The sequence below is a fragment of the Salvelinus alpinus genome, chromosome 11, assembly GCF_045679555.1.
Source record: "Salvelinus alpinus chromosome 11, SLU_Salpinus.1, whole genome shotgun sequence".
Taxonomy (NCBI): Eukaryota; Metazoa; Chordata; class Actinopteri; order Salmoniformes; family Salmonidae; genus Salvelinus; species Salvelinus alpinus.
In genome coordinates this window covers 11,265,241-11,277,665 of record NC_092096.1, presented here as the reverse complement: position 1 = coordinate 11,277,665, position 12,425 = coordinate 11,265,241, and the positions used below count along the sequence as shown (strand labels likewise).

The following is a 12,425-nucleotide window of genomic DNA, read 5'->3' as shown; positions in this document are numbered from 1 at the left end:
TAGAGACAGAAGTGCATTTCCTACTACACTGTGACAAATACTCAGACCTAAGAGCATATTTCTTTCCCAAAATTATAATTCAATACAAAGAATTTGAAACTATAAAAGATGAAGAAAAATTCAAATATTTGTTGGGTGAAAAGCCAAAATGTGCAGTTTTGGCAGCCAAATATGTGTCCTCCTGCCATAGCCTGAGGGACAGCCAGTGAAAAATGCAAAGTAATGTTGATAATATTTCCCATTTAGCTTAGTTTTGTTTTGTCTTTCGTACCAGGTCATGTGTCTTCTCAGTCATGTTGACACTGGTCTACTACTGTTGCTTTAATGTATTGTTGTTCTGATTAATATTGTTGTTGTAGCTGTTATTAATGGTAATCCCATGTCCACTACTACTATTATTATTACTGTTAGTCCCACCATTTATTTATATATAAATATATATATATTTTGTGTATATATATACATATATATTTTATTTAAATTTTTCGATATGTATACTTTGACAATGTAAGTAATAATAACTTGCCATGTCAATAAAGTCAATTGAATTGAATTGAATTGAGAGAGAGAGAGAGAGAGAGAGAGAGAGAGAGAGAGAGAGAGAGAGAGAGAGAGAGAGAGAGAGAGAGAGAGAGAGAGAGAGAGAGAGAGAGAGAGAGAGAGAGAGAGAGAGAGAGAGAGAGAGAGAGAGAGACATAACTGTGTGGGTGTCTAGGAAGTATAATCATGGGTTAGTGACACAGCAGGAATCACACACAGGGGATCCATAACCAGCGTGCTGTTCTCCGTTTACCTCAGCTACTTCTGATAAATACAAAAGACCCAGAAAAGTCCATGATAATGAAACGGTAATAGATGACGAGGAGGAAACTGCTATTCTCTCCACAGGAGAACAGAGGTATTGTATAACACTCTTGGAACACACAGAGAGCAATAACACAAAAACACTCCACATTCCACACCAAACGAAAGGTACTCAGAGAACCGTTGTGAACGATCGGTGGTGCCGGTACAGTTGAATTAGGTTGACCCAGTTAATAACACATTATAACTCTAGCACGGTCCTTCATCCAGACCAGCTGTCTGTTCAGTTATTTCATGGTCCTTCATCCAGACCAGCTGTCTGTTCAGTTATTTCATGGTCCTTCATCCAGACCAGGTGTGTGTTCAGTTATTTCATGGTCCTTCATCCAGACCAGCTGTCTGTTCAGTTATTTCATGGTCCTTCATCCAGACCAGCTGTCTGTTCAGTTATTTCATGGTCCTTCATCAAGACCAGCTGTCTGTTCAGTTATTTCATGGTCCTTCATCCAGACCAGCTGTCTGTTCAGTTATTTCATGGTCCTTCATCCAGACCAGCTGTCTGTTCAGTTATTTCATGGTCCTTCATCCAGACCAGCTGTCTGTTCAGTTATTTCATGGTCCTTCATCCAGACCAGCTGTCTGTTCAGTTATTTCATGGTCCTTCATCCAGACCAGCTGTCTGTTCAGTTATTTCATGGTCCTTCATCCAGACCAGGTGTCTGTTCAGTTATTTCATGGTCCTTCATCCAGACCAGCTGTCTGTTCAGTTATTTCATGGTCCTTCATCCAGACCAGCTGTCTGTTCAGTTATTTTATGGTTTTTCCAGACAGATTGTTGACTATACTGTATATTGTTTGCTATATTCACCATAAATCACTTTACATTTGAAAATAACCCAAAAATAAATCACAAAGGAAAGTCTATATTATTACATCATTCACAAAGTGTCAGCAGATATTTCCATGTTAAACTATGAGCTACACTTCTTCGGGATCTTGGGCGGTATTTCACGTTCGGATGAAAAGCGTAACCAAAGTAAACAGTTTGTTTCTCAGGCCCAGAAACTAGGATATGCATATAATTAGTAGATTTGGATAGAAAACACTCTGGCGTACCTAAAACTGTTAAATATATTTTCTGTAAGTATAACAGAACTGATTTGGCAGGCAAAACCCTGAGCACAATCCATCCAGGGGAAAAACATTTTGAGCTCATTGTGTTTTCCACTAATTTCATTGGGAATCCTGATTTATATGGGCCCTGGTTGCAGTTCCTATGGCTTCCACTAGATATCAACAGTCTTTAGAAATTGGTTGATGTTTTTCTTTTGAGGAATGAAGAAGTACGGCTGTAAATTGTTCGTGTCACTGTGAAGGGCTGAAGTCTTTTATTGCAAGTACACAGGCATGCAAGGCATGTTGGGCGAGTTGAAACCGGTGTATTTCTGAATCAAACGCGCCAAATAAATGGACATTTTGGGGATATAAAGAAGGACATTATCGAACAAAAGGACCATTTGTGATGTTTCTGGGACATATTGGAGTGCCAACAGAAGAAGATCTTCAAAGGTAAGGCATTTATTATATCGTTATTTCTGACTTTTGTGTCGCACCTCCGTGGTTGAAAATGATTTGTTATGCATTTGTGTGCTGGATGCTGTCCTCAGATAATCGCATGGTTTGCTTTCGCCGTAAAGCCTTTTTGAAATCTGACACCTTAGCTGGATTAACAACAAGTGAAGCTTTATTTTGATGTATTGCACTTGTGGTTTCATGAAAGTTTCATATTTATAGTAATTTAATTTGAATTTGGCGCTCTGCCATTTCACCGGATGTTGGCCAGGTGGGCCGCTACCGTCCCACTGATCTGCAAGAAGTTTTAAGGGAACGTACGTGAGCTCTTGAAGTCCTTCTTCTTGAGTTTCCTCCTGGTCATGGTTCCTCTGGGGCTGGTGGGGTACATGTTCCTGGGCAGGGTGCTCATGTTGAGAGAGCTCAGACTGTACGCACTCATTGAGGTAGGAGAGAAGGATGAGCCTAGAGCTGTGGGAGGAGAAGAGAGAGGGATTAGAAAAGAGAGGGATAGATACCAGAGAGGGGTGGAGAAGAGCGAGGGATAGAGAAGAGAGAGGGATGGAGAAGAGAGAGAGGGAGAGAGAAGAGAGAGGGATGGAGAAGAGAGAGGGATAGATAGATACGAGAGAGGGGTGGAGAAGAGAGAGGGATGGAGAAGAGAGGGATGGAGAAGAGAGAGGGATAGATACGAGAGAGGGGTGGAGGAGAGAGAGGGATGGAGAAGAGAGAGGGGTGGAGAAGAGAGAGGGAAGGAGAAGAGAGAGGGATGGAGAAGAGAGAGGGATGGAGAAGAGAGAGGGATGGAGAAGAGAGAGGGATAGAGAAGAGAGAGGGATGGAGAAGAGAGAGGGATGAGAAGAGAGAGGGATGAGAAGAGAGAGGGATGGAGAAGAGAGAGGGATGGAGAAGAGAGAGGGATGGAGAAGAGATATGGATGGAGAAGAGAGAGGGATGGAGAAGAGAGAGGGGTGGAGAAGAGAGAGGGAGAGAGAAGAGAGAGGGAGAGAGAAGAGAGAGGGATGGAGAAGAGAGAGGGATGAGAAGAGAGAGGGATGGAGAAGAGAGAGGGATGGAGAAGAGAGAGGGATGGAGAAGAGAAACAAGTGAATAACATGAAGGGATGGGCATCATTGGAATGCAAAAGTTAACTAACCACAACTAACATACTGTAACCCCCAATACAGACACCTCATCAACTAACATACTGTAACCCCCAATACAGAAACCTCATCAACTAACATACTGTAACCCCCAATACAGACACCTCATCAACTAACATACTGTAACCCTCAATACAGACACCTCATCAACTAACATACTGTAACCCCCAATACAGAAACCTCATCAACTAACATACTGTAACCCCCAATACAGACACCTCATCAACTAACATACTGTAACCCCCAATACAGAAACCTCATCAACTAACACACTGTAACCCCCAATACAGACACCTCATCAACTAACATACTGTAACCCCCAATACAGACACCTCATCAACTAACATACTGTAACCCTCAATACAGACACCTCATCAACTAACACACTGTAACCCCCAATACAGACACCTCATCAACTAACATACTGTAACCCCCAATACAGAAACCTCATCAACTAACATACTGTAACCCCCAATACAGAAACATCATCAACTAACATACTGTAACCCCCAATACAGACACCTCATCAACTAACATACTGTAACCCCCAATACAGAAACATCATCAACTAACGTACTGTAACCCCCAATACAGACACCTCATCAACTAACATACTGTAACCCCCAATACAGACACCTCATCAACTAACATACTGTAACCCCCAATACAGACACCTCATCAACTAACATACTGTAACCCTCAATACAGAAACCTCATCAACTAACATACTGTAACCCCCAATACAGACACCTCATCAACTAACACACTGTAACCCCCAATACAGAAACCTCATCAACTAACATACTGTAACCCCCAATACAGACACCTCATCAACTAACATACTGTAACCCCCAATACAGACACCTCATCAACTAACACACTGTAACCCCCAATACAGAAACCTCATCACCTAACATACTGTAACCCCCAATACAGAAACCTCATCAACTAACACACTGTAACCCCCAATACAGACACCTCATCAACTAACATACTGTAACCCCCAATACAGACACCTCATCAACTAACACACTGTAACCCCCAATACAGAAACCTCATCAACTAACACACTGTAACCCCCAATACAGAAACCTCATCAACTAACATACTGTAACCCCCAATACAGACACCTCATCAACTAACATACTGTAACCCCCAATACAGACACCTCATCAACTAACATACTGTAACCCCCAATACAGAAACCTCATCAACTAACATACTGTAACCCCCAATACAGACACCTCATCAACTAACATACTGTAACCCCCAATACAGAAACCTCATCAACTAACATACTGTAACCCCCAATACAGACACCTCATCAACTAACATACTGTAACCCCCAATACAGAAACCTCATCAACTAACAAACTGTAACCCCCAATACAGAAACCTCATCAACTAACATACTGTAACCCCCAATACAGAAACCTCATCAACTAACATACTGTAACCCCCAATACAGACACCTCATCAACTAACATACTGTAACCCCCAATACAGACACCTCATCAACTAACATACTGTAACCCCCAATACAGACACCTCATCAACTAACATACTGTAACCCTCAATACAGACACCTCATCAACTAACATACTGTAACCCCCAATACAGACACCTCATCAACTAACATACTGTAACCCTCAATACAGACACCTCATCAACTAACATACTGTAACCCTCAATACAGACACCTCATCAACTAACATACTGTAACCCCCAATACAGAAACCTCATCAACTAACATACTGTAACCCCCAATACAGACACCTCATCAACTAACATACTGTAACCCCCAATACAGAAACCTCATCAACTAACATACTGTAACCCCCAATACAGAAACCTCATCAACTAACATACTGTGTGTGTGTGTGTGTGTGTGTGTGTGTGTGTGTGTGTGTGTGTGTGTGTGTGTGTGTGTGTGTGTGTGTGTGTGTGTGTGTGTGTGTGTGTGTGTGTGTGTGTGTGTGTGTGTGTGTGTGTGTGTGTGTGTGTGTGTGTGAGCAACAATACCTCGGTCATCTCTTAGACTAACTACTCTAAGCCTGAGACAAAGCCTGTGTATCCTTCAGCACCCGGTAATGAGACCATCACAGACAACCAGTCTCTAAGCCCTGTGTGTGTGTGCGTGTGCGTGTGCGTGTGTGTGTGTGTGTGTCTAAGTCCTGTAATCCATCTGTTAATTAAGAAATAACATCAAGACTAAGGCTAATAAATGCCAACTAATTGTCTCAGGCTGACAGGAGACAGGAGCCAGGAGACAGGAGAGGAGACAGGGGATAGGGGACAGGGGACAGGAGACAGGAGAGGAGACAGGGGATAGGGGACAGGAGACAGGAGACAGGAGAGGGGACAGGAGACAGGGGACAGGAGAGGAGACAGGAGACAGACAGGAGACAGGGGACAGGAGACATGGGACAGGATACAGTTGACAGGGGACAGGGGACAGGAAACAGGGGACAGGGGACAGGAGACAGGGGACAGGGGAAAGGAGACATGGGACAGGATACAGTTGACAGGGGACAGGGGACAGGAAACAGGAGACAGGGGACAGGAGACAGGGGACAGGAGACAGGAGACAGGAGACAGGAGAGGAGATAGGAGGAGACAGGAGACAGGAGAGAGGAGACAGGAGACAGACAGGAGACAGGGGACAGGAGAGAGGGGACAGGATACAGTTGACAGGGGACAGGGGACAGGAAACAGGGGACAGGAGACAGGGGACAGGAGACAGGGGACAGGAAACAGGGGACAGGGGACATGAGACAGGGGACAGGAGACATGGGACAGGATACAGTTGACAGGGGACAGGGGACAGGAAACAGGGGACAGGAGACAGGGGACAGGAGACAGGGGACAGTGTACAGGAGACAGGAAACAGGGGACAGGAGACAGGAGAGGAGATAGGAGGAGACAGGAGACAGGAGAGAGGAGACAGGAGACAGGAGAGGGGAGAGAGGAGACAGGAGACAGGGGACAGAGACAGGAGACAGGAGAGGAGACAGGAGACATGAGAGGAGACAGGAGACAGGAGAGGAGACAGGAGGCAGGGGACAGGGGACAGGAGACAGGAGACAGGAAACAGGAAACAGGAAACAGGAGACAGGAGACAGGAGACAGGAGAGGAGACAGGAGACAGGGGACAGGGTTTCAGAGCGGTTCAGGCTCAAGGTGATGAGTAGCCATTCTAACCTACTCTATTACAGTATAATAACCTACTCTATTACAGTATAATAACCTACTCTATTACAGTATAATAACCTACTCTATTACAGTATAATAACCTACTCTATTACAGTATAATAACCTACTCTATTACAGTATAATAACCTACTCTATTACAGTATATTAACCTACTCTATTACAGTATATTAACCTACTCTATTACAGTATAATAACCTACTCTATTACAGTATATTAACCTACTCTATTACAGTATAATAACCTACTCTATTACAGTATATTAACCTACTCTATTACAGTATAATAACCTACTCTATTACAGTATATTAACCTACTCTATTACAGTATAATAACCTACTCTATTACAGTATATTAACCTACTCTATTACAGTATAATAACCTACTCTATTACAGTATAATAACCTACTCTATTACAGTATATTAACCTACTCTATTACAGTATAATAACCTACTCTATTACAGTATATTAACCTACTCTATTACAGTATAATAACCTACTCTATTACAGTATAATAACCTACTCTATTACAGTATAATAACCTACTCTATTACAGTATAATAACCTACTCTATTACAGTATATTAACCTACTCTATTACAGTATATTAACCTACTCTATTACAGTATATTAACCTACTCTATTACAGTATATTAACCTACTCTATTACAGTATATTAACCTACTCTATTACAGTATATTAACCTACTCTATTACAGTATATTAACCTACTCTATTACAGTATAATAACCTACTCTATTACAGTATAATAGCCTACTCTATTACAGTATAATAACCTACTCTATTACAGTATATTAACCTACTCTATGGAGCTCTGACATATTGATGACATTTGACTATAATTAAAATATACCCATTCTAATTCAAGTATACTGGCCGTGTAACTCTGACATGTATGGAATAAAACCCACATGTTTTCAATATCAACTCAAACAGGCTCTGTAAAACATTTGGACCCACAAATGAACTTTGACCTCCCGTCGATGGCAGCACAAATGAACTCTGACCTCCCGTCGATGGCAGCACAAATGAACTCTGACCTCCCATCGATGGTAGAACAAATGAACTCTGACCTCCCATCGATGGCAGAACAAATGAAAACTGACCTCCCATCGATGGTAGAACAAATGAACTCTGACCTCCCATCGATGGCAGAACAAATGAACTTTGACCTCCCATCGATGGCAGAACAAATGAAAACTGACCTCCCATCGATGGCAGAACAAATGAACTTTGACCTCCCATCGATGGCAGAACAAATTAAGTCTAGAGAGAAAAAAAAAAGCCAGAAACGAAAAAGGAGAAAAACACCAAATGATTTGAAAGCCATTGATGGGTTTGTGGTGTATTATGGGTAATTGACATCAATCAGGAGAATGGAGCTGTCGTGACTACCTCCTCTATTCACTCTCTTCCCCCACAGGGTTCTGGTCAAAAGTACTGTTAAGAGCATAGTGTAGGATGCAGGAGGATGCAGCCTGTCAAGCTCTGAGTGGAGTCTAGAAGACATCTCTCTCTCTCGCTCAACCTCTCTGCTGACTTGTCCTTGAGATGCAGTAGGACGCAGCCTGTCAAGCTCTGAGTGGAGTCTAGAAGACATCTCTCTCTCACTCCACCTCTCTGCTGACTTGTCCTTGAGATGCAGTAGGACGCAGCCTGTCAAGCTCTGAGTGGAGTCTAGAAGACATCTCTCTCTCGCTCCACCTCTCTGCTGAGTTGTCCTTGAGATGCAGTAGGACACAGCCTGTCAAGCTCTGAGTGGAGTCTAGAAGGCATCTCTCTCTCGCTCCACCTCTCTGCTGACTTGTCCTTGAGATGCAGTAGACTAGGAGATGACAGGCTGGATCAATAGCACCAGGAACAAGTGGCATAATCATGGAGGATGCAGCAATGGCATGGCTGGTTAAAGGACTCAATTATTTATGAATAGAGAACAGTTTACTTTAAATATAATGTTGATCTGTCCAGTTATCGTTATATATATATATATATATATATATATATATAGAGAGAGAGAGAGAGAGAGAGAGAGACAGATATCTAATCTACTGTAATCTACCTGGTGTGTGTAGCAGACGGGGCCAATTAGAAGATAGTATTAGTGGTTGAGCTGGTGCTATTCATTAACATTGACAAGCTGTCTCAGGAAACCCTCGAGACACCTGGGTGGTCACGCACAAAGACCCACCAACCCTAGACGGCTCCATCCACTGTGTGTGTGTTGGAGGTGTGTGTGTGTGTGTGTGTGTATGTGTGTGTGTGTGTGTGTGAACCGGAGACAGTTTACCTGGGGCAGTTAACAGGCTAGCCATGTTTACATTGTACTAACATGAGCACCTTGCTTTAATGCCCTAGATGAGGTAATACATACAACACTCAGCTCAGTGGCTTTCAGGGACAATGGAGAGATGCAGAGAACCGGAGAGAGAGATGGAGAGCAAGAGCGAGAGAGAAAGATGGAGAGAGCCAGAGATAGATGGAGAAAGCCAGAGAAAGAGAGAGATGAGAGATGGAGAGAACCGGAGTGAGCGATGGAGAATACCCGGCGAGAGCGATGGAGAATACCGGAGAGAGATGGAGAACACCGGAGAGAGAGATGGAGAGACACAGAGAAAGAGAGAGATGGAGAACACCGGAGAGAGAGAGAGATGGAGAACACCGGAGAGAGAGATGGAGAGAACCAGAGAAAGAGAGAGATGGAGAACACCGGAGAGAGAGATGGAGAACACCGGAGAAAGAGAGAGATGGAGAACACCGGAGAGAGAGATGGAGAACACCGGAGAGAGATGGAGAACACCGGAGAGAGAGATGGAGAGAGACAGAGAAAGAGAGAGATGGAGAACACCGGAGAGAGAGATGGAGAACACCGGAGAGAGAGAGAGATGGAGAACACCGGAGAGAGAGATGGAGTACACCGGAGAGAGAGATGGAGAATACCGGAGAGAGATGGAGAACACCGGAGAGAGAGATGGAGAGAGACAGAGAAAGAGAGAGATGGAGAACACCGGAGAGAGAGATGGAGAACACCGGAGAGAGAGAGAGATGGAGAACACCGGAGAGAGAGATGGAGAGGGCCATAGAAAGAGAGAGATGGAGAACACCGGAGAGAGAGATGGAGAGAACCAGAGAAAGAGAGAGATGGAGAACACCGGAGAGAGAGATGGAGAACACCGGAGAGAGAGATGGAGAACACCGGAGAGAGAGATGGAGAACACCGGAGAGAGAGATGGAGAACACCGGAGAAAGCGATGGAGAACACCGGAGAGAGAGATGGAGAACACCGGAGAGAGAGATGGAGAGAGCCAGAGAAAGAGAGAGATGGAGAGAGCCAGAAGAGGACTTTAGTTCCGCTCTATTTTCCTTCAGCCCAGGAAACCAGATGAGAGAAAGAAAATATCACTTCAAACCAAAAAAAATCTGAGCTCAACAGAAATAAATAGATGAAAGGATCAAAGATGAAGGAGCAGGAGAAGAAGGAGGAGGAGGAGGAGGAAGAGGAGGAAGATGAGGTGGAAGAAAAGGAGGGAGAGGTGGAGGGAGAGGAGAGGTGGAGTGAGAGGAGGAGGAGGGAGAGGAGGAGGAAGAGGAGGGAGAGGAGGATGGAGAGTAGGAAGAGGGAGATGAGGATGGAGGATGGAGAGGAGGAGGACGAGGTGGAGGAGGAGGAGGAAGAGGGAGTGGAGTGGAGGAGGAGGAGGGAGAAGAGAGGAGGAGGAGGAGGAGGAGGAGGAGGAGGAGGAGGAGGAAGAAGGAGAGGAGTAGGATGAGGAGGGAGAGGAACAAACAGGAGCAGGACTCAGAGGAGAAAGACAATGAAGACCAGAGAAAGAAGAGGACTAGGGAAGAGGAGAATAAGGAACATTACGGGGGTTGTTGGGAGAGGTTTTGTGGTGCTTGGAGGCCTGGTGTCTCTGGGACTGGTCAGGATGGTAGGTGTTATAGTGTTGGTAGGGGAGGAAGTTGCTGTTGTTGTTGGCTGAAGAGGACTCCCAGGGAAGGGTCCGCGTGCTTCTCTGCACCTTGACTGGTCACAAACAGAGAGAAGCACCACAGGGGATCAGGAGGGGGAACGAGGGGATTGGAACAAGGGTAAAACAGGGGTGTGGAGGGGGAACGAGGGGATTGGAACAAGGGTAAAACAGGGGTGAGGAGGGGGGGGACGAGGGGATTGGAACAAGGGTAAAACAGGGGTGAGGGGGGGGGGACGAGGGGATTGGAACAAGGGTAAAACAGGGGTGAGGGGGGGGGGACGAGGGGATTGGAACAAGGGTAAAACAGGGGTGAGGGGTGAGGGGATTGGAACAAGGGTAAAACAGGGGTGAGGGGGGGGAACAAGGGGATTGGAACAAGGGTAAAACAGGGGTGAGGGGGGGAAAATACATCAAGGTAAATGTGTTCAGTCCGTCAACGGTTTTCAGGAGGAGATAAAATATCATGTGATTGGGACACAGGAGGCACAGACATCAGGTTAAATCAAGGTGCCCAGTCGTCCTTTGCCTTTTCATGGAGGCTTCTAGAAGGGATCACTAAACAATACATGATTTTAAACAGATTCCAGACCACAGTTCCAGCACATTGTGACAGCTGAATCAGTCCTATTGTCTGGCAGGACATCAATACTTCTGAAATGAATTATAACACGTCAAAACTTCAATACCCCTTCGTTCAAAACGCCATGCTAGTCCTTATACAGTGCACTCATTTTGACCAGGGCCCATGGTCGAAAGTTTATTTATTACCTTTATTTAACTAGGCAAGTCAGTTAAGAACATATTCTTATTTACAACGACGGCCTAGGAACGGTAGGTTAACTGCCTTGTTCAGGGGAAGAAAGACAGATTTTTACCTTCTCAGCTCAAGGATTTGATCTAGCAACCTTTACGGTTCCTAGTCCAACGCTCTAACCACTAGGCTACCTGCCGCACTAAGTAGTGCACTACAAAGGGAATATGGTGCCATTTGGGACATAGAGAGTGATTGCTATTGGAATACCTGTTACTGTCAAGCTTTGTTCACATTGGCTGTTTGAAGTGACTCAAATACAATTTTTTGGTATATCCGATTTTAAATCTGTTCTTTTTACGACAGTCTGAACAACCAAAAAGCACATCTGATATTTCAAATCTGATTCCTGACCATGCGACTTGTGTCTGAACGGTCAAATCTGATTTATTTGCCCTCAAGTGGCTTTTTAGACTGGTATTTGGCATATCTTGTTGCTTGCTAGCTGCTCTGTTGACAGTTTGACAAGAACATGTGGTAGCTAACTAGCTAGCTTGCTAATTGTTTACAAACAAATGAGTGAATGTGCTAGAAAGCTACACGGCTACCTAGCTAGCTAGTTGACAGCTGCGGCTAGCTAGTTGACTGCTGTGGCTAGCTAATTGACAGCTGCGGCTAGCTAGTTGACTGCAGTGGCTAGCTAATTGACAGCTGTGGCTAGCTAGTTGACAGCTGTGGCTAACTAGTTGACAGCTGTGGCTAGCTAGTTGACACCTGTGGCTAGCTAGTTGACAGCTGCGGCTAGCTAGTTGACTGCTGTGGCTAGCTAGTTGACTGCTGTGGCTAACTAGTTGACTGCTGTTTCTAGCTAGTTGACTGCTGTGGCTAGCTAGTTGACTGCTGTTTCTAGCTAGTTGACTGCTGTGGCTAGCTA

The 12,425-nt window shown here is 44.5% G+C and overlaps 1 protein-coding gene across 2 annotated transcripts in view; it reads right to left on the bottom strand.

Annotated features, from left to right (window-relative positions):
* Positions 1-12,425, bottom strand: part of grip1 (glutamate receptor interacting protein 1) — a 421,581-nt gene that overhangs the window by 148,572 nt on the left and 260,584 nt on the right. Inside the window, exons 10-11 of one of the 2 annotated variants that reach the window (XM_071331723.1) lie at positions 10,635-10,793; positions 2,698-2,847 (exon numbers count right to left, since the gene is read on the bottom strand). In XM_071331723.1, coding sequence (XP_071187824.1) covers positions 2,698-2,847; positions 10,635-10,793 — 309 coding nt within the window. The remainder of the gene's footprint in view (positions 1-2,697; positions 2,848-10,634; positions 10,794-12,425) is intronic. The other variant, XM_071331724.1, reaches the window with a different exon arrangement.